The 22,134-nt window shown below is 38.0% G+C and overlaps 1 protein-coding gene and 1 long non-coding RNA gene across 2 annotated transcripts; one reads left to right on the plus strand and one right to left on the minus strand.

Annotated features, from left to right (window-relative positions):
- The first annotated feature begins 9,884 nt into the window (after positions 1–9,884).
- Positions 9,885–11,045, plus strand: LOC103432988 (uncharacterized). The gene is made up of 2 exons (XR_001789819.3): positions 9,885–10,767; positions 10,842–11,045. It is a non-coding gene; the product is annotated as an uncharacterized lncRNA (long non-coding RNA).
- Positions 11,046–13,982: 2,937 nt separating this feature from the next.
- LOC103408279 (auxin-induced protein 15A-like) lies at positions 13,983–14,668 on the minus strand. Its single transcript, XM_008347136.4, has one exon. The coding sequence runs from the start codon at positions 14,480–14,482 to the stop codon at positions 14,177–14,179; it is 306 nt and encodes a 101-aa protein (XP_008345358.1). The 5' UTR covers positions 14,483–14,668; the 3' UTR covers positions 13,983–14,176.
- Positions 14,669–22,134: the final 7,466 nt, after the last annotated feature.

The raw sequence follows: 22,134 nt of genomic DNA on the forward strand, positions 1-22,134 counted from the left end.
CAGAACAAAGCTTCGGAGGTTTGGTTATGGCATTGTCGACTTGGACATGCTTCTTTTAGTTATTTACGGAGGTTGTTTTCTAGCCTATTTCTTAAGAGTGATGTTTCTAGCTTTAAATGTGGTGTTTGTGAATTGGCTAAAAGTCATCGTACTTCATTTCTATCCAGTTTTACAAAAAGTTCTATTCCATTTATGATAATCCATTCTGATGTTTGGGGACCATTTAAAACTGCTACATTTGGTGGTGCTTATTGGTTTGTTACTTTTATTGATGATTGCACACGTACGAATTGGCTTTGCTTGATGAAGTCCAAAAGTGAAGTTACTTCCTTGTTCCAGCAATTTCACAAAATGGTGTAAGTACAATATAAGTCACGAATACAGGTTCTTAGAAGTGATAATGGTGGAGAGCATGTGAACTCTGAACTTCGTACTTTTTTGGATCATCAGGGAATCGTTCATCAAACTACATGTCCTTATACTCGACAACAAAATGGAGTTGCAGAACACAAGAACTGTCATATTATGGAGGTTGTTCGTGCTTCTCTACTCGAGGCACATCTCCCGTTGTCTTATTGGGGAGAAGCTCTCACCTCAGCTGCATATCTCATTAATCGTGTTCCATCCTGGTCAGTTGATTTTCAGACACCACTTCAAGCTTTCTCTTCACATGTTGATGCTCATGCAGTGCTAAATCTTCCATCTCATGTGTTTGGTTGTGTGGCCTTTGTTCATCTCCATAAATAGCAGATGAGTAAGCTTGAACCTCGAGCTTTACGGTGCATGTTCGTGGGTTATGCCTCAAATCAGAAAGGATATTGCTGCTATCACCCTTCGACTAAGAAGTTGTTTGTCACTGTGGATGTTGCATTTCATGAAAACGATATGTACTTTGCCCATTCCGTGTCTGGACTTTAGGGGGAAAATCAGGTAGAAGTTCAGACTCTTGATTATACTGTTCCTGATATAGATATTGTGAGTCATTTGGATTTAAGTGGTGATGTCTTGGAGACAAGTGGTGATGATTCACAAGAAAATAATGATGTGAATAACGTGGAATTAAGTGGTGATGTCTTGGAGTCAAGTGGTGATCATTCACATGAAAACAATGTTGAAAACTTCGAAAGGGACGAATCGACACAGCCGGAAAATTCCTTACCTTCCTTACCATTGGATAACTCATTGCCAGTTTCCTCACCGTTGGATAACTCAGTGCTGTTGGCTACCTCACAGTCGGTCTCACCATCTTTGAGCCCAAATATCCATAATCAATCGTCTTTGCTCCTGGATGCACCACCACCATGTCGTCTCCCTAACCATGTCAACCGAGGTATTCCTAAACTTACTTACCAAGCAGACCCTAAATGAAAAACTAAGTACCTAGTTAATAGACCCAACCCATAATTTAATATGTTATACCCGTTAAGTAATTATGTGTTTACCAGCCACCTGTCAGGATCAAATAAGTCATTTGTATATCAATTATCTATTGTATCTATTCCTAATAGTGTGCATGAGGCTTTAGCTGATCCACGTTGGCAAATAACTATGAAAGAAGAATTGAAGTCTTTGAAGACTGATATGGTATTAACTAGCACTCAAATTAACCCTCTTTTTATCAATTGTAGCAATGTATGTAAGTAGGGATCGTTCTAGACCGGGGATTAGGAGGGATTGCAAAATCACTTGGAATTGACTCAAATACGTAAAAAACAAGTTTAAAATACTAAACTAGACTCAAAGAATGCAAAACTAAACTTTAAAACACCAAAACAAACCAAAAGACTCAAAACAGCCCCAAAACACTCAAAACTGCCTTAAAAACACAATCTGGGCAATTTTGAACACTAGACACAAAATTGGACGAAAATTGGTTTTAACTTGACCTAAGACACTTAAAAACACAAACTAAACATTTACTAACTAATTTTGACACTTTAAAACAAAGGGGGATTGGTTTTGGACGAATTTAAAAACAAAACAAACATTGTAAATTAGAACAGATTGTAAAAACGAATTTGAGTTAAATGGGTGAATGGAAGGCTAGCTAAGGGGTTCATCTCCACACATGTTATACTTGCATTCAAAATGATTTCCAATTGCTTTTCAATAAACCATGAATTCTCAATGCCCCAAGTTAATTAGGTCCGCTTAAATTAACCTTCAGATTTCCCTAACGTTATTGAATTGGATGATTGCATACGACAACCCAAAACATTCCCCACAAGTCCCCTACATGATTGCATAATAGAGATACAAGCAAGAATCATTAAGTTCTATGAAAACCATAAGCATTGACGAAGCACTTGTTACTATGATTGCATGAAACTTATGCCAAGAATTTACTTAACGCGATTGAGATCATCAACCTTTACTACTTGTGAATATAATTCCATAACGATTAGGTGAAATTTCCTTATATCCTAGCATTCAATTTATGCATGATAATTAAGCGTGCACTCTCAACCAACACACACAAATCAATGTAATTCACATAGATAAGTAAATTGAATTCACAACTTATGAAACGCAATTAGAAGTAATCAAATCATAACGCAAGCATAAACATGTATTTCGAATCCCCCCCTAACCAAGGGGGGTTTAGTTCCTCATACGCACAAAACAAAAAGAATTGAATTTAAACATTGAAATCAAAGGAAAAGAAACACCTAGAAATTCCAGCAGCGTGAACTTGAATTGCATGAATTTCCGAGCTTCCTTCTCCTCCTCCTTGGTGCGGCAAAGGGTCTAGGGACAGGTTTAGGACCTTTGGTGTATGGATGCATGGTTATGGATGGATGTAGTAGTGTTTAGGGGATGGGGATGGTGCGGCAAAGGTTAAAAACTAGGGAGAAAGGTGTTTGGTGGCTGCGGCAAGAGTGTGAAGAGGGTTGGACGAATTTCTGGAGTGAATGGTGAATTGTGGTGAGTGGTGATCTGATTTAGGGGTTAATATGAGTATATATAGGCACTTAAAACCCTAGGGTAATCAGATATGGACTTGGATAACCCAAATCCACAAGGAAATAGGTCTAAACAATCAGATTTTGCAAAGGAAAAGGGATAAGGGTGCGGCAGCAATGGGATAAGGTGATAAGGTTTCTAGAATGCCTTGCAAGGCAAGGAATTAGGGTATCTAGAAGCTAGGGTGCGGCACCAATGTAGGGATTTAAGGATAGGGCTTCTAGAAAGCCCCAAAACTGATAGGAATTGCATGAAACCCACGGCAAGGATGGAAACTTTCTAGAAACTTCTCATTTGTGTCCTTCAACACTTAGGAGTCCTTCTAGTATTAGGAAAACATGTCTCAATCCTCTCTTGACTTGGAATTATTCTCCTACTTCATCTTGGAAACCTTTCCTTCTTGGACTTGGAAATCTTTTTTGTAGCTGCAACTTGATGCCATTTGGATTTAACTTTCCTACTTCGAGTAGGAAACCTTGTTTGAGTAGGAATCTTCATTCTTCTAGGAATCCATCTTCAACTAGGAATCCCTCGTAGATTAGGAATCCTTCGTAGATTAGGATTTCATCTTTTAATTAGGCGCTTTCCTACTTCGACTAGGAAACCTTTTTCAAGTAGGAAACATCATCTTCAAATCTTCAATTTCGTCCATCCTCTTGGCTCCAAGCATATGATGTCCATTCCAAGCTCTAAATTGCTCCAAAAGGCTCCAAAATGCATCCTTTTGCATACTTTGCCCTTAGAACCTGAAAACACATAAAACTAGCTTAAAAGACTACTTTACTAAGGAAAAACACTATAAATGCACAAGAACAAGCTAAACTAAGGTGCATAAATATGCTCCTATCAAAGACGAATGCTACCTGGGAGATCACAAACTTGCCAGCTGGCAAGAAACCTGTGGGATGCAAATGGGTCCACAGTATGAAATACAAAGCTGATGGGACGGTGGATCGCTTCAAGGCAAGACTGGTAGCAAAATGGTACACTTAAAAATATGGAATTGATTATACAGATACATTTGCTCCTGTGGCCAAGATCAACACAGTCCGTGTTTTGTTGTCATTGGCTGCAAATCTTAATTGGCCTTTACAACAAATCGATGTGAAAATTTCCTTCTTGCATGGAGATTTGACAGAAAAGATTTATATGGATCTTCCACCAGGATGTAATGCTCCATAAAATTATAAGAGAAAGGTGTGCATGTTGAAGAAATCCTTATATGGTTTGAAGCAGTCTCCCCGAGCATGGTTTGGAAGATTCACAAAATCTATGAGAGCATTTGGTTACAGAAAAAGTAACTCCGATCATACTTTTTTTTTTAAATGTGAAATATGAAACTTACTACACTCATTGTGTATGTAGATGACATGGTGGTGACAGGGAATGATCCGAAAGAACGTGCAGCCTTGCAAAGATACCTGTGTACATAATTTGAGATGAAGGACCTTGGATGCCTGAAATATTTTCTAGGGATTGAGGTGTCAAGAAGTAGTTTTGGAATTTTCTTGTCTCAGGGGAAGTATATTATTGATTTGTTGCACGAGACTGGAATGTCAGCTTGTCAGCCAGTAGCTACACCATTAGAGGAAGGATTGAAGCTTAGTATTGATCCTAACCAAGTGCCAGTAGACAAAGGAAGATACCGAAGGTTAGTAGGACGTTTAATGTACTTGGCACACACAAGACCGGACCTTGCCTATGCCTTAAGTGTAGTGAGTCAGTACATGCATGATCCTAGAGAACAACATATGAATGTAGTGAATAGAATCTTGCGATATGTGAAGGGAAGTCCAGGAAAATGAATTTTGTTTAAAAAGAATAACCATCTTAGCATTGACAGTTATACTGATACAGATTGGGCAAGTTCAGTGGATGATAGACGCTCAACATCAGGTTACTTTACATTCGTTGGGGGTAACTTTGTTACATGGAGAAGTAAGAAACAAAATGTGGTTGCTTGTTCCAGTGCAGAAGCTGAATACAGAGGTCTGGCCTTGGGGATTTGTGAAATTTTGTGGCTTAAGATTTTGCTAAGGGATATGGGTATAGAACATGCTCAACCCATGAAATTATTTTGTGATAATAAAGTTGCCCGTGACATTGCACATAACCCGGTACAACATGATAGAACAAAGCATGTTGAAGTTGACCGATTCTTTATCAAAGAAAAATTGGAAGGGAAGATAATTGAGGTACCGACAATAAGAATAGACGATCAGTTGGCAGATATCCTCACAAATGCTGTTTCAAGTCATAAGTTTTCAAGTTTCTTACACAAGTTGGGCATGTGTGATATATATGCACCAACTTGAGGGGGAGTGTTGACTTTTGTGTATATATTCCTACAATCTTAGGATTCTTAGTTTATTATGTTTTTATGTAAATTATTTCTTTCCTTAGATATAGGATTGTAACTTCTTATAAATCCCTCCTTGAGAGATGAATAGATAACTTAACTCAAACAAAAAACAAAAGCATTCTCTTCTGATACATGCTAAAAGAGCTTGAGGAAGAGGATACTGGACGGTGCCATCCATGCGAACCACTAGTGTTAAATCAGACGATCATCACACGAGCATAATATTTTGATGCTCGTAAGCGACAAATAGTTATGTAAAATTATTGTAAACCAGTAAGTGAAAATAGAACCGTTTAAATTTGTAGGATTGATAAACGAACGAAGATCCGCAAAATAAAGTAGGCAACATGTATTTTATGCTGTAAGAAAACTAGGAGTATCTAATTAAAAGTAGCTAGATTTCTTCATAATCCTGGGAGACATTTGATTCACTCCCCAAGGAAAAAACAATTACAGAATGTTGCAATTGTCTACTCTACAGAATTGTTGGAACTAGTTAATTCATGTAATATACAGATTTTCCGCTATGCCATCTCACAATGCATTCAAGCGAGAAATGAGATCAAGGAAGGCATCTTCTCGGCAGGGAATTGTTGGACCCAATTAATTCATGTAATATACAGCTTTTTCAAATACAAGGATGGACACATGCTAGCCGACACTCGAGGGTAACGAAGCCATTTTAACGTGCATGCAAGTTAGAAAGATAGAACGAACATAAATAAAATATGTAAATTTAAAATATAATGAAATAAACAAATGCGGAAACGTGTTCAGAGTATACAAATAATCAAGAATACTGTGAAAGAATTAATATAAAATGGTACGAGCAAAGGAGTGGGTCCTACTAAGAGAAGACTCGAAGATACGATGTGGGAGTGCCCTGATGCCGGGATCGTACACTTCGATTCTAAATCCTTAAGGGGGTGCAAAACAAAGGGTGAATGGACCAAAGTTTATAATAATAATACTAATACGAAAACCGTTTTCTTTTTTAACATACTAACCCCCTATTTCGAAAACACATATAATATTACGTAATAGGTTTTTCTCGAAACTCTAGCATGCCATGAAAACGTTTGTAAAACAATAAAATCATCTCTAAAAGTGATAACGAAGTGCCCGAAGGCAAATCCAAAGAATCTTGTAAATCAAATCAATGATGTACTTAATTAGGGGTATCATAGTTGCCTGAAGGTGAAGCTGTACGACACTGGGTAATGCCAATGAAGAAATATGGTAGTTCTCATCACCCGAAGGTGAAGTTGTACGCTTTGGGTTACGCTAGAAAAGAAATATAACATAACACAATGACACTAACCGTGGCTAGTGAAGCTGTCCGACATTGGTTTTTGTCAGTGAAGCTGGGAGTATGTTAGATCCCACATCGCCCAGGGGAGTGGATCCTCTATGTCTTATATGTACATACTCACATCCATTAGCACGAGGCCTTTTGGGAGCTTACTGGCTTCGGGTTCCATCGGAACTTCGAAGTTAAGTGAGTTCGCGCGAGAGCAATCCCATGATGGGTAACCCACTGTGAAGTTCTCGTGTGAGTTCTCAGAAACAAAACCATGAGGGCGTGGTAGGGGTCCAAAGTGGACAATATCGTGCTACGGCAGAGTTGAGCCAGGGATTTGGTGGGGGCCTGGGCCGAGATGTGACAGTTTGGTATCAGAGCTAATCCCTGGCTGGAAGTGTGCTGACTAGGACATCGGTCTCCTAAGGGGGGTGAATTGTTAGATCCCACATCACCCAATATGCCTTATATGTACATGCCCACTTCCATTAGTACGAGGCCTTTTGCGAGCTCATTAGCTTCGGGTTCCATCGGAACTCCGAAGTTAAGCGAGTTCGCGCGAGAGCAATCCCATGATGGGTGACACACTGGGAAGTTCTTGTGTGAGTTCCTATAAACAAAATTGTTAGGGCGTGGTTAGGGCCCAAAGCGGACAATATCGTGTTACGGCAGAGTCGAGCCCAAGATGTGGTGGGGGCCCAGGTCGGGATGTGACAGAGTATGTCATAAATATCTCACTACTCATCAACTGTGTCCTAAGGCCATAGATGTATACATACTTAAGTTGTATGTATGTGTTGTATGATTACCCACTAGATAAGCATTGAAAACATAAACATAATCTTTCCAAATCATAGAAACTTTCTATCTCAGGCATCAACATAAATCATCATAAATCATTAATATGAAATCATCAAATCATACTTATAAATCTGTAACATCTCGGCTTTTGATAAAACGTAAGTTTGATAAATCATAAATAGTGCGTAAAACGTAAAATCATGAAATCATGCCTTTTGGGTGCGTTTGGTACGCAGACGGAACGGAACGGAACGGGACGCGACGGGACAGAACGGGACGGGACGGGACGGAACGAAGGTGTAATTTTTGAAAAAGACATGGGTATATTTGTCTTAAAATGGTAAAACATTGCGTTCCACAAACGTGGAACAAACCCGTTCCAGGGGGGGAGGTGGAACGCAAAAACACTCAAAATCTGTCCCGTGGAACAGCCCGTTCCACCCATTTTTGGCGCACCAAACGCGGGACGGAACGCCTCGTCCCGTTCCGTCCCGTCCCGTCCCACGTACCAAACGCACCCTTTGTGAATCCAAGCCTAGTATTTAAAAAAAAAATCATGCAATTTGAAAGGGGTGTACTCATATATACTTGATAGGTCGCAGCCGTTCTAACTAGGAAAGACGAAGTCTCTGATAGTAATTGCACCTAAGCATAATATTGGGACCCATTAGTAAAACTCAACTAAAACAATTAAATTTGGGAAAATGGAATGCGGATTTAGAATCAAGGCATCGAAATACCCCAAGAGGGGTACCAGGCAAATTTCGTAAAAAGTCAGTGAAAAAGTAAATGGTAGACCCGAAAAGTCAACCAAGACGCCGAGCCGGTCAACTAAGTTAAAACTTCGAAATTTCACTAAACATATGTCAAAAATAGACTTCAAGCATCGAAATTAGCCTAAGAGAATATTCTAGTCCCCGGAATCGTTGCCGGCAGCTAAGAACCTTGCTGGAATATGTAGAAATGGCCGGATTTCTAGGCAATTTTTGAATCGATATAAGTCATTCATTTCTCAACCAAATTTGACCCATAATATACGCAAATGAAGCTAGGGAAGTGAAGAACAAGATTAGACCGTTTGGAACCCAAATGGTGGCTGGAAAATGGCCTGAAAGGCGACTGGTCCGTGGGAAAATTGGGTTTTTCTTCGGAAAACTGGAAAAACTTTAAACGTCCATAACTTTGCCATTTTTAACCAAATCACACGATCCAAAACATGAAAATTTATCTACGCAATGAGAGGAATCCAAATATAGGGTTATAGGTCTCACCTTGGCCAAAATCTATAAGAAAAACATCGAGAAACTCGTTGCTCAAGACAGTGCTTTTGAAACCCAGTTTTTGTTGGGATTTGTACGAAATAAAACTCATAGCTGGGTTCATGGGGTCGAGACGAGTATGATTATAATGTTTGTTATTCAAATTTTGGTGGTGATGGTGATTTGTTTCACGGGGAGAAAGGGAGAGCCGAGAGATACAGTTAGAGAGAGTTATAAAGAGAGGAGCTACGGGAGAGAAGAGGGAGGAGAGAGAGAGTTCCAGAAATTTTGAGGGTGCCCACATGGCACTCACCCAATGGTTAGACAAACATATCACATGTCCAATTAATTATCAATTTACCAAAATATCCTTGACGTTTAAAAGTTCGTAGAATATTTGTTATAACTTCAAATTATATTTTGTTTGCGCTTATGCGTTCGTAACGTCAAGTACTACACAAATGCACTAATATAGTAGATCTAACGTTTCACGACACAAAAGTCAACGAAAGTAAAAAATCTCACCTCTAGGGGTATTTTTGTAAAATTACACATTTAAAATTATAAAAATCATAAAATTAGGGACGGGTTATTACACCACCCAAGGGATGATCAAACCCGAATTCTTCTTCAGCGTCACTTAGCAAGTCTTGAAATTCAGGCTCATTAAGGAATGTTACTGGAATGACAAATCTCTGCTTTTGGGACATCTGCTAATTTAGTTGAAACTCCTCCGATTGTATTTGAAAATGACCGCCTAAGAAGTTTCTAAGCAGGAATTACAGCCGGACGATGGAAACCCATTGTTGTATATCTCGAGATGAAAACTTGAAGCAAATCTCAAAGAACTTGCAGAACAAGGAAAACTCTAGTACTTGCGAATTTTTAGACTAGAGAGTTTGTAGACTTGTAGTTGGTGGTCACAAACGCAGTCATAAGGAATATATAGTTGAAAAGCTCGTGCACGATTCCTCTCTTAAAAGAAACAAGTGGTGCAAACAAATACAATCCGGCTGGGGTAGAGACGGGAACAAGGGCTGATGAGGGATCACATGGTTTTGTCTTCCAAATATCATCAAGCAATTAGGCAAAACATGTGGAGCAAAATCAGTTGTTTCAAATTTCATATTTAATTTTAGGGTGTTTGTGATTCAACAGAGATGCGAAGTCTCAATCACTACCAAGGAGTCTTGGTGATGAACTGGGAGATGGTGCCATGTGAAACTTCCAATGCTAATGTCTCGAAGACCAGTCACGCCAACTGCTAGAGATTTTCTGACACATCGATGGTCTTATCAGTTTGGACATGAAATAAAAGAAGCAAAGATAGCAAGTGGTATAGAAAACTTGGAGCTATGAAAGAGTACTTCATCAACAAATGCATGGTGAATTGGTAACCTGCAGAATAAGATGACTGTCTCAAGTATGTCTCTCTGATTTTTTAGGTAATATCCTTCCAAAAAGATTTTAGTTATTTGAGTTTTAATAGACAAGTCAATGTGATTTTGAATGAACTATTGTCTCTCTTCATTGGGTTCATGCTGGTGCCTTATCACCAATTATTTCAGATAAAAGATGGCTTTTGGCATGTACCAATTTATCTATATATACATACATATGATTAGACTTGGGAGCAAAGCAACACAAAGTCTTCTAAGTCCCAACTCCCAAGCATCTCTAGGCTCTATTTTTTTCTTTTCACAAAATTGAAATCTTCATTGTTGGTTTTCTAATCTAGAAAATCAAAACAATGGGTTTCCGATTGTCTGGCATCATTTATGCTAAGAAAAACCAAGTTCCTTCAAAGGCCTTGTATGTTCCTAAAGGCTATTTTGCTGTCTGTGTTGGGGGGTGCCAAAAGAAGCGGTATGTGATTCCACTATCATAGTTGAAGCAACCTTCATTCCAAGATTTGTTAAGTCGAGCTGAAGAAGAATTCGGGGTTTGATCATCTCATGGGTGCTATCACAATCCCGTGCTGTGAAGATACCTTCCTTGATCTCACCTCTTACTTAAGTGTATGAGCATTAGGCGGCTAACATATATTTTACAGCACAGTTTTGACACCAGTTGCTGCAGAGGTATAGCGACTTGCTAACTCGGATAAATTTTTGGATGCAAATATCACATCTTCTGACATCTTCTGTTGGAACAGGCTTCTGATAATTTCATGGGCTCCAATTCCAAACCGCTTGAGAGCTCATGATCAAAATGGCCAGCCCAGCGGACTTAACTTCAATGACACCAAGCCAAGAATGTCATATGAAGTTGAAAGATATCAAGAATGTTTATTGAAAATCCTTTATACTTATTACTTGTTCTGCAAAGATAATTGATAATATACTATTTTTCTTGTTCATTTTCACTTTCTTATTATTTTGTAATGACCGAGCAATATCACTAATGCTACTTACTAATCACGTATTCCGTTGTTGATTTCCAAATGAACGGCTAATGAGGTTGTAACAATGAAATGAATACTTGTGAAGCAACCACCATATATGGAGACATTTTTCAGTGAGCTAGAAATACGATCCGGTACATCAAGTGTGATAATACAATTGGTTAGAAAATAAAAAATAAAATTCTCCAACGATTTATATTATGACACATGATGTATCGGACCGTGTTCCCGACACACTGAAAAACTTCTCCCAAATGTGAGGATTCACAAAATTAAGCCATAGTATTGTCTTTAAAGCTGCTAATTTAGATGGACTATGTCCACAACAATTATTTTATTAATCAGCGTGCAGGCTTTGATACCATCAACATGAACCATGACCAAAGGAAGCGCATGCCACTTCTGCCTATACCCAAGTCCAATACTTGAGTGAGTCAGGCCCAATGGAAGTAGGGTTAGGGGATAGGCTTTACGACTGCACCGGTGGGTGTAAATGAACCGAGTAATAAAGTGCTCAAACTCGGTTCCTAGAAATTATTCGAATCTAGGCTTAAACTCGAAAAATGATCATAGATTCATAAATGTAAGCTCAAATATGGCTTGAATAGTTTTTTTTTTTTAAATTTTTTTTTTTAAGCTCAAGCTCAACTTATTAATAAGCTGAGCTCGAATTTTTTTGTTTCGACTTAATGAAAATTAAAAATTATTAAAAATAAAAGATATAGAAAAATATATATAATAATAAGCTAAGTACTTTAAAATGACAGCATGCCCACCACAAAAAAAAAAAAAAAAAAAAAAAAATCAGGTCCAAAAACTTAAACTGTCTTTCGGACTCTGTCTAGTTGTAACATACCTATATCATAAGAAAACGGAAAAGTTTACCAACGCAAATACATTTAAGATATAAATGAATTTAACTAATTCTAAAAGAGGTAAATTACAACCAAAAGGATCTATAATATAGGTAGCTAAAAACAATTTACCTCTGACATAGGTAGATTATGGACAAAGGAAGATGTTATATAAATCGATAAATATAAGTAATCTACGATACAGGTCTATTAAATAAATAAATGTGATAAAGGGGTCGAAGGGACTTCATTCCTACTATTTATCTTATGATTTATGATATTACAACAACTAACATCGAATAAGATAAATTTATTAATTGATGTGGTATTTTGGACCCTAAAAACTACAAAGCCTATGTGATGCGCAAGCCGAGTAACTAATAAGCTAACTACGTTCTTCGGTTGTGTGTAGGGTGTGCCAACTTGTCGACCGAGTTCGGCCGGAAAGTAAAATATGTTGATGTGGCGTTGGCCGCGCTGCTGACTTCTTGATTTTGCGATTGCGGCCGAGGAAGGAACACGTCTTGGCCTTCGGGTTCTAGAGCCTGAAGACAAGGCTACTAGTTCTTCGAAGTTCACAAATTGTTGGCCTTAGTCTCGGTAATTATATTCGTGAGAGTGTAAGTATACTGAAATGGTACCAAATTGTACGAACACAAATACTCGAAAGAGATAAATGTCTTGATTGTAAATGTGGTTCGGCTGTTAGAATGTCGAACTCTAAAATGTACTTGAGAATATCCAATCATAAAACTCGGCTTTCAATGTGCCGAGCCTAGTAACCTAGTAAGAGCTCACTTTGCCGAGAAGGTTGAGATGACCTTTACCAACAAGGACTCGAAAATCGTTGTCGACCGAGACTTGAATAAATAACCAGTCGGCCTCTAAGCAGTGCTGTCTATCCAAACTGAAGGTGCTCCTTGGTTGGTTGGTTCTATGGCTTCAGTGTTGTCTATCCAAACTGAAGATGTCACCGGTTGCCTTCATAGTGCTGTTTATCCAAACTGAATATGTGTTGGCGAGAAGAAAAGGGAAGAAGAAAAATTCTTAGGGTTGTTGAGAAACTTTGCGCAGGGCAATTTGTGTGTTGATTTGAAGGGGGTTGAATGATGCATTCCCTTCTCTATTTATAGCAGTGCACCCCCTTCATGGCCGAACTAGAACTGCACTCGGATTAGAACTCCTTAACCCAATCTGATTAGGTTTCGGCCAATCCTAACCCCAATAGGACTTTGAACCAAGCTCCTTAACGATCCAGGTTCATCTCCTAATTTTAAGCATCTTCAGCCTTAAGACTCCTTGTTGCACTAGGGTTCGACTACCTCATCCTTGTCTAATCCTCCTCGCAACAGGATTCAGCCGACCTTGACTGGACAACTCATGATATGATTCTAGATGAATACTACTGGGTCGAGAATAATTCCAGGCTCGGCCCAAAATATTATTTTGGGCCCAAACAGGTATATACATATATCACTTGCCACATAAGATGATATACAAATATGGTACAAAAATGTGGTTTCTCTAACACTTTCCTTCTTTATCACAAACTAAACAAAAAGAATATAGTTCCAAACTAGCCTTGTTTCTCTTGACAATTTCATATGTGGTTCAATATCCTAGCGGAAGGATATTGGATTTACAGTTTTCCACCCTTGCTTCCCTAAAATAACCCTTCCCACTCCTATTAATAATAATAATAATAATAATAATAATAATAAAGTTTTATAAAAAAAAAATTGACAAAATTTTTATTTTTTTTTATTTTTTTTTAACTCTTAATGGAAAGTGCCTTTCTTGACAACAAGCATCTTAGGATTCATAATAGTTAAAGGCAAATCCCTCCTAAAAGTAACCTTACTCCGATTATTAATAAATTTTTCTCTCCTAATTAATATAAACCTTAATTTTGGAAGAATTGTTTTACAAATGATCATATAGGACAAATCCCTTTAGACGAACCTTAAATCAGTTGATTCGTCAGATCAAATAAGAAACATTTTGACGCTCAGAATAATGGATACGTGAACCAACGGAATTAAGTAAATGAGGATTCTTTTTCTATATTAAAGAAGCTATGAATATTGCTAAAATCTCCATTTACATGCATTATCCGATCTGGGGAGACAATAATTCTCCCTCCTCAATCGAAAAAAAAATGTGTAAATATTCCTTTGCACAAAATTGTGTGACAATCACAGAGTTCATGTAATTGTTCTCCATTATCCAATCTCATAATGCTTTCAAGCTAGAAATAAGATCAAGGAAGGCATCTTGTCTGCAGGGAATTGTCAGACCGCCCATTGGGTGATCAAATCCGAATTCTTCTTCAGCCGCACTTAGCAAGTCTTGAAATGCAGGCTGGTTGAGGATTGATATAGGAACAACAAACCGCTGTTTCTCACTCTCGCCAACATAAACTGGAAAATAACCTTTTGGGACATCAGCTAAATTATTCGAAGCTCCTTGACTTGAATTTGAAAGAGAACGCTGAAGAAGTTTCTTGGCAGGAATTACAGATGGAAGACGGAATCCCATTGTTGTAAATCGTGATAGTAAAGACTAGTAGTCGAGTTTATAAAAACTTGAAGAAGAAAGGAGTTTGTGGAACAACTATACTTGAGAAGTTGTAGATTTATTATTTGGTCATTAACCACTGCATTCATATGGTATTTATAGTTGACAAGCCTTGTAGAATATCCTCTACTGAAGAAAATATATGGTGAAGACAATCCGGATGGGGTATAGAAGGGAACAAGAGCTCATGAGGGATCACATGGTTTTGTCTTCCCATCAAGCCTTTGAGTAAAATATGTGGATCAAATTTATTATTTCTCTTTCCATCACATATTTTTGTTTGTTAGGCAGATATGAAGTGTCAATCACTACCAATTACGAGTCTTGGTGATGAAATGGAAGACAGACGCATGTGAACTTCGATCAAATGCTAATGTCTCTTACCAATCCCAATTCAATTGCCTCAAGACCACTCACACAAACTACTTGAGATATCGCCACATCGCCTTTTGTCTGTTTGGACATGAAAAACAAGAAGTAAAGTTAGAACCTGGTTTCGGAAACTTGCATTTCTGTCTCTGAATTTTTAGGTGTATACTTATCCTTCCAAAAGGATTCAGATATTTATTTTAGGTTTAGCCTGAATGCCTAAGTAGTTATATAGGCAAGTCCATGTGATTTTGCTTGAGATGATGTTGCTTCATTGGGTCCATCCTGATGGCTTAACACCAACATTTAGAATTTGGATATGGTCATCCCATGGGTGCTATCACAATTCCAGCAATGAAGTAGGTCTTGACTGTTGGATTGATTATTCATTGAATGGTGAAAAATATCACATCTTCTGATGGTAGAGGCTTTTCATAATTCATGAGCTACAACTTCAAACCGCTTGAGAGTTATAAACAATTTTATTATAAATCCCATTACTCAAATGTAATTAGTTGTTTTGCAAAGATAGTTGAGAATGTGTACTTTTCCTTCTCTTGTTCATTTTCATTTTCTATTTAAAAATTTTTTTTTGTAACTATTTGCTGAAAAATACAAATCTCTAAAATATGTAGAGCATACAACAATACCCAGATCAAAATACTTAATTGAAGTGAAAACTGTTGGAAGTTCAAATCAAATACAGTAGCTGAAAGTAGTAAAACACTTTTTAGAAATTGTTGGAACACTTTTCAGAAAGTGGTGAAACTATTTTTTGAAAAGCTGCATGTGTGTGTGCGCATCAAAAGTAGACCTGACATTCGTGTTGTGTTTTCCGTGTTCGTGTCGTTTTCGTGTCATACCTGATATCTTAACGGGCCGTGTTGTGTAACACCCGTTAAAATAAATGGGTAAAATGACCCGACCCGAAATCGACCCGATAATATTAACAGGTAATATGACCTGACCCGTTACCCGTTAAGGAAAATATATTTTAAACCAATAAATAATCAAATGAAAAACATAATACTAAATAAGTATATACATTCCATATTATCACATTCAAAACATAAAAACGCAATTTTGTTTTAAGTATATTTTCGCTTACCTAAAGTCTTTAATAGTTTTTAATTAATGTAGAAGTGTAAAAAAATATAGAAAAAAATATATAAACACTCGTAATGACAAGCTTTATAACTTTCATGAAGAGCTTAACTTCGAAATTCGCCACTATAATCATATAAATCATAGATCAAAATTTAACCATTGATTATTGTTTACATTTATGCTTCATTGTTCTCATCAAATTTCATTTTTTTAGATTTTCTTTTTTGAAAACATGATCTATTAGAGGGTGCAGGTAGATGAACGGTTTGGATTGTTGATATTATTTTTAAAGTTTTACGGTTAGTGAAAATATTGCTTGATGTTTATAAAGTTTTTACAAATTATATGACATTGACTCATATTTCAGTTAACTGTAAATATCGAAACGTGATATCATCTTCTTACATCCGCCAGATGATCATGTTTTCAAAAAATAAAATTTTAAAAATTAATTCAGTAAGAAGAATAAAGCGTAAATGACAATCGACGGTTAAATAAATTTAAGGTTTCACTACTACAAAATTATCTATTGCTGGTGGTTCAGCTTCAATCATTAAGAGCAGATTTTGAGGTTGCTCATATGAAAGAAGGAGAAAACATTTCAGATTACTATTCTCGACTACTTGTAATTGTGAATCAAATGAAAAGGAATGGCAAAAGGCTTGACGATGTTCGTGTCATGGAGAAAATCCTTCGGTCACTCACATCTAACTTTGAGCATGTGGTGATTGCCATTGAGGAATCCAAGAATTTGGAGACGATGAGTGCAGAGGAATTGTTAGGATCCCTTATAGTTCATGAACAACATATTCAGAATAATGCAAGCCTCACAACGCTAGAGCAAGCTTTGGAGTCAAAGTTGAATATTGACAAACCAAATGGAGGTTGTGGACAGTGGAATTCGCGTCGTGGAAGCTCATCCAACCGTAGCCGAGGACGAGGACGAGGCCGAGGAAGAGGTTGAGGCTATGCACAAAACCGAGGTCAATCTCAAGAGTGGAGATCTACTCGAGGAAAGACGCATATCCAGTGTCATAATTGCAAGCAATATGGATTATGCCAATGAATGTTCATATAAAAATGTTGAGCATGTCAACATGGCAGAATCAAGTGGAAATGCTAGTGAGGAATTTACAATCTTACTAGCACACCATGATATCAGTAGCCAACAAGATGTTTGGTATTTGGACTCTAGTCCAAGCAACCACATGTGTGGAAAGAAAGAGTTTTTTACCGAACTAAAAGATGGGCCTTATGAATTTGTGAGTCTTGGTGACTCCTTAAAGTTGCAGTTGAAGGCAAAGGAAAGATCAAAATCATCCAGAAGGATGGTAGAGAAGAATACATCTCTGATACCTACTACATACTAGGTATGAAGAGCAACATTCTGAGCATTGGTCAACTGTTCCAGAAAGGGTAAGTTATACATATGGAGAATATGCTTCTCACTCTCAAGAATGCAAGGAGAAAGCTTATTTCACGTGTTCAAATGTCAAAGAACCGTATGTTCCCGTTGAAGTTGAACATAAAGATTGGAAGCTGCAACATTGGTGTGATGGAAGATGAGTCATGAAAATGGCATCTTCGGTTTGGCCATCTTCATTTCAATGGCCTAAAGTTATTGTCAAGTGGAGAAATGGTTCGTGGTCTACCCCAGATTGAAGCCACACACCAAGTATGTGAAGGTTGTGTGCTTGGCAAACAAGCACAACTATCGTTCCTTGTTGGTGATACATGGAGAGCAAAGGCACCACTGCAGGTAGTGCACACGGATATATGTGGTCTGTTGGATCCTATGTCCTATGGAGGTAATAGGTATTTTATTACCTTCATTGATGATTTTAGTAGGAAGACTTGGGTTTATTTTCTCAAGGAGAAGTCGGCTGCCCTAAGAGTCTTCAAGGAGTTTAAGACACTCATAGAAGTTGAAAGTAACCACAAGCTTGTCGCTGTGAGATCAGATAGAGGTGGAGAGTACACCTCCAATGCTTTCCAAGCATATTGCAAGGAGTAAGGAATTAGACATCAACTGACTGCTGCCTATACCCCATAACAAAATGGGATAGCCGAAAGAAAGAATTGAACCATTCTTGACATGACAAGGTCTATGCTTAAAATGAAAAATTGGCTAAAAGAATTGTGGGCAGAAGCTGTAGCTTGTTCGATTTATTTGTTGAATCCATGTCCAACAAAAAGTGTCAAGAAGATGACACCACAAGAGGCTTGGAGTGGATACAAGCCGAATGCTGCACACCTAAGAATTTTTGGGTGTGTTGCATATGCTCAAGTTCCAGAAGCCAAGAGGAGGAAGCTTGATGATGTGAAAAATGTGTGTTTGTAAACTATCGTGAAGAGTCCAAGGCATACAAACTCTACAACCCACTAACTAGCAAACTAGTGGTTAGTAGAGATGACATCTTCAGTGAGGAAGAGGCATGGAAGTGGAACAACAAAGAAGTCAGTAAAGAGAATATCGTCTCCCCTGATTTTGAAGAACTAAAAGTTGTACCACCAGTCGAGCAACAACCTGCTCAAACAATCACAACAACTTCATTGCACAGACATGCAAGGAGTGACCCTATATCCAGTGAAGAAAGCAGCTCCTCAACTTTAGTGAGGCTAAGAAGTCTCACCGAGATATATGGACAAGAAGAAGAAGAAGAAACCAACCTTTTCTGCTTGTATACAGACCACGAGCCTCTCTCATTCAATGAAGCTGTGGAAGAAGATCGTTGGAGAATAGCCATGGAGGAAGAAATCCATGCCATCGAGAAGAATGACACTTGGGAGTTGACAAAGCTCCCACCAAATCATAAGGCTATTGGTGTCAAGTGGGTGTATAAGATCAAACACACTGTAGATGGGAGTGCGGATCGGTACAAATCAAGGCTCGTAGCGAAGGGCAACAAACAAAAGTATGGAGTGGACTATGATGAAGTCTATGCTCCAGTTGCAAGACTTGACATGGTAAGATTGCTAATCTCTCTTGCCGCACACCATAAATGGAAAATTTATTAACTAGATGTCAAGTTAGCCTTCCTTAATGGAGTACTTGAGGAAGAAGTGTACGTGGAACAACCAGAAGGCTTCCAAGTACAAGGAGAAGAAGAAAAGGTGTATCATTTGAAGAAGGCTTTGTATGGCCTCAAGCAAGCACCACGAGCTTGGAACTCAAGGATTGATAACTACTTTCACCAAAATGGATTTCAGAAATGTCCATACGAGCATTCAGTTTACATGAAGAATGGTACAAAATGGGAGTTCTTAATTATTTGTCTCTATGTAGATGACTTGTTGTTTACAGGAAACAATGAAGCAATGTTCCATGAGTTCAAGCAATCCATGTTCAGTGAATTTGAGATGACTGACAATGGATTAATGTCATACTTTCTTGGCATAGAGGTGAAGCAAGAAAGTGATGGTATCTACATCTCTCAACAAGAGTACATGAGAGACATATTGGAGAAGTTTAATATGGACAAGTGCAATGCTGTCAACATTCCAGTTACAACTGGATTAAAAGCTATCTAAAGGAGGAGAAGGTGAGTTTGTAAACTCAACCGTGTACAAAAGCTTGGTTGGAAGCCTAATGTACCTTACAATCACAAGACCTGATATAGTTTATGGCGTTGGACTCATGAGTCGGTACATGGAAACACCAAGGGAGTCTCATTTGTTGGCCGCCAAGAGAATTTTGAGGTACATAAGGGGTACTCTAAACTATGGTCTGTTTTATAATTTTGGTGAAGATGCAAAATTATTTTGTTATTCAGATAGTGATTGGGGAGGGAGGTACCAAGATGAAAGGAAAAGCACAACTGGCTATGTGTTTTTTTCTAGGATCAACAACTTTCTCATGGATTTCAAAGAAGCAATCAATTATTACTTTGTCATCGTGTGAAGCCGAATACGTTGCTGTAGCCTCAACTGTGTGTGAGGCAATTTGGTTAAGAAATCTGTTGAAGTCAGTGTGTCATCCATAAGTGGAATCGACTGTTATTCATGTGGATAACATCTCATCTATCAAGCTTGCTAGGAATCCAGTCCAACATGGAAGGAGCAAGGATATTGATACCAGGTTCCATTTTCTGAGGGACCACGTGAAGCAAAAGACAATTGAATTTGTCTATTGTCACACGAAAGAACAAGTAGCTGACATCTTCACAAAGCCAGTGTCAGTTGAATCATTTCGATTGCTGTGTGAAATGCTAGTCATGAAGGTATTTTGATTTGAGGGGGCGTGTTGGAAGTTCAAATCAAATACAGCAGCTGAAAGTAGTGGAACACTTTTCAGAAATTGTTGGAACACTTTTCAGAAAGTGGTGAAACTATTTTTAGAAAAGTTGCATGTGTGTGTTGAAGGATTATTTTGTGAAAACATGTTCATTTAAGCAACATCATATAGCATGCAATTAACAATTAAAGGCGGAAACATGCTAGCATGCACTTAAAAACAAAACATTAACCAAGAAATTCAAAGCCTAGTAGATTGGTGAACCATTAATCAACTCAAAACAAAGTGAGTTGAGATTTATACCTTTGTAGATTCCTCTTTGCATAAGCAAAGGCTAATCACCCAAAGAGAGGGCCTTCATTCCTTGCATCTTAAATCTATATTTTTGGATGGAAGAATAGGTTTCTCCAAGTTCCCAAAGTAGGGAACCTCTAAGTCTCTTCACCAAGGAGAGATTGGAGAAGAAATGAGTGACCTTGGAGTAGTGAGATTGCAAGATGCACCCCCCAAGGGGCCGGCCTCCTAGAGAGAAAATGGAGAGACAAGTTCTCACCAATTTTCTCTAAAAGAAACCCTAATGAATAAAAGGCTATAAAGTCATATTTATACCTTTATTCATTTGAGTGGCAAACTTGTAATTAAAGCAAGTTCACTACCCTTCCTCTAAATGGCCGGCCATGGGGTGTTGTTTGGGCTTTTGGGTCTTAGTGAATCATTATTCATTAAGTTGTCATACAACTTAAGTCAATGGGCTTGACGTTCGAAGCCCATTGGGCCTTAAGGTCCAAAACCTATCCCGAGGTCTTTAACGAACTTATTCGTTTGATTAATTAACATATTAATTAATCCTTGCCATAAATAAATGATTAAACCATTTAATCATTCTTACTCATCTCCGTTTAATCTCCAATCTCCACCTCTTATGGTGTGCGATCCATTAGGTTCCTTTTAGCGAGGCAGTGGGCGATTAAAACCATTTCAAATCGATTGTGAATTGAAACTTACTTTCAATTCTCCCTTTAGTGATTACACACGTTTAGGGCTTCCACAAACCATGAGTGACACCTTGCAGCATATCATGGTTACCCAAGCTAATCAGAAGAGGTAGAGAAAACCTATTCAGTTTGGGATTACAAATGCAATACGGTCTTTCTCTAATCTAATACTCCTGACCACATTGTTTGGTTTGATAGTTTATTTATTCATGTCTACTATCCAATGTGATTCGTGTGCTTATATGATTTCATTGAATGTGATTTAGAACGACTTTTCTAAATCTCATTCATACTCTGGCCAGAGATTCTAAATCATATCATAGAGTATTCTCCCTCAAACGGTTTGAAGGTTAGAGATCCCTTGTTGCGCATTCACTTGCCTCCATGACTAAGTGGCTTAACCCCAACGATGCCGTGGACACCCCGATGGGGTGACTTTGACATAATCAAAGATCAAGGACTTAACCACAAGACAACTGTGATGCCTCAGGTCAAAGGACTAATTTGCATTATCCCAAACATGAGTTCTCATGTGACATGAGTATGAGAACTCTTCGTTGATCACGTTCAGTGAACTCATTCTCTACTGAGCACCTACGTACTTGTCTTGATGTCACACACACCAATGACTCGAGACTAGTCACTCTCCCTGAGAGAAGACATAGCACGTACCGATCTTGACGGACTGTCAATGCCCAATTGGCAATCCTATGATCAGGAACATTTAGGATGTGTCTACGAAAGAATGGTCTCATGAATCTAACTTCATTAGATTACATTCTTCAAATCACATATTCCTTGGACTTTATCGTTTAAGCATATAACATTTATATGAGACGGCTCAAACAATAATCTTTGCCCTTTATATTAAACTAGATTAGTTTAACATGTAAAATGTCCGTAAAGTA

This window comes from Malus domestica, chromosome 10 (assembly GCF_042453785.1).
Source record: "Malus domestica chromosome 10, GDT2T_hap1".
Classification (NCBI taxonomy): Eukaryota; Viridiplantae; Streptophyta; class Magnoliopsida; order Rosales; family Rosaceae; genus Malus; species Malus domestica.

Excerpts from the sequence above, each read along its gene's own strand:
- LOC103408279 (XM_008347136.4), bottom strand. The coding sequence starts at position 14,482 with ATGGGATTCCGTCTTCCATCTGTAATTCCTGCCAAGAAACTTCTTCAG.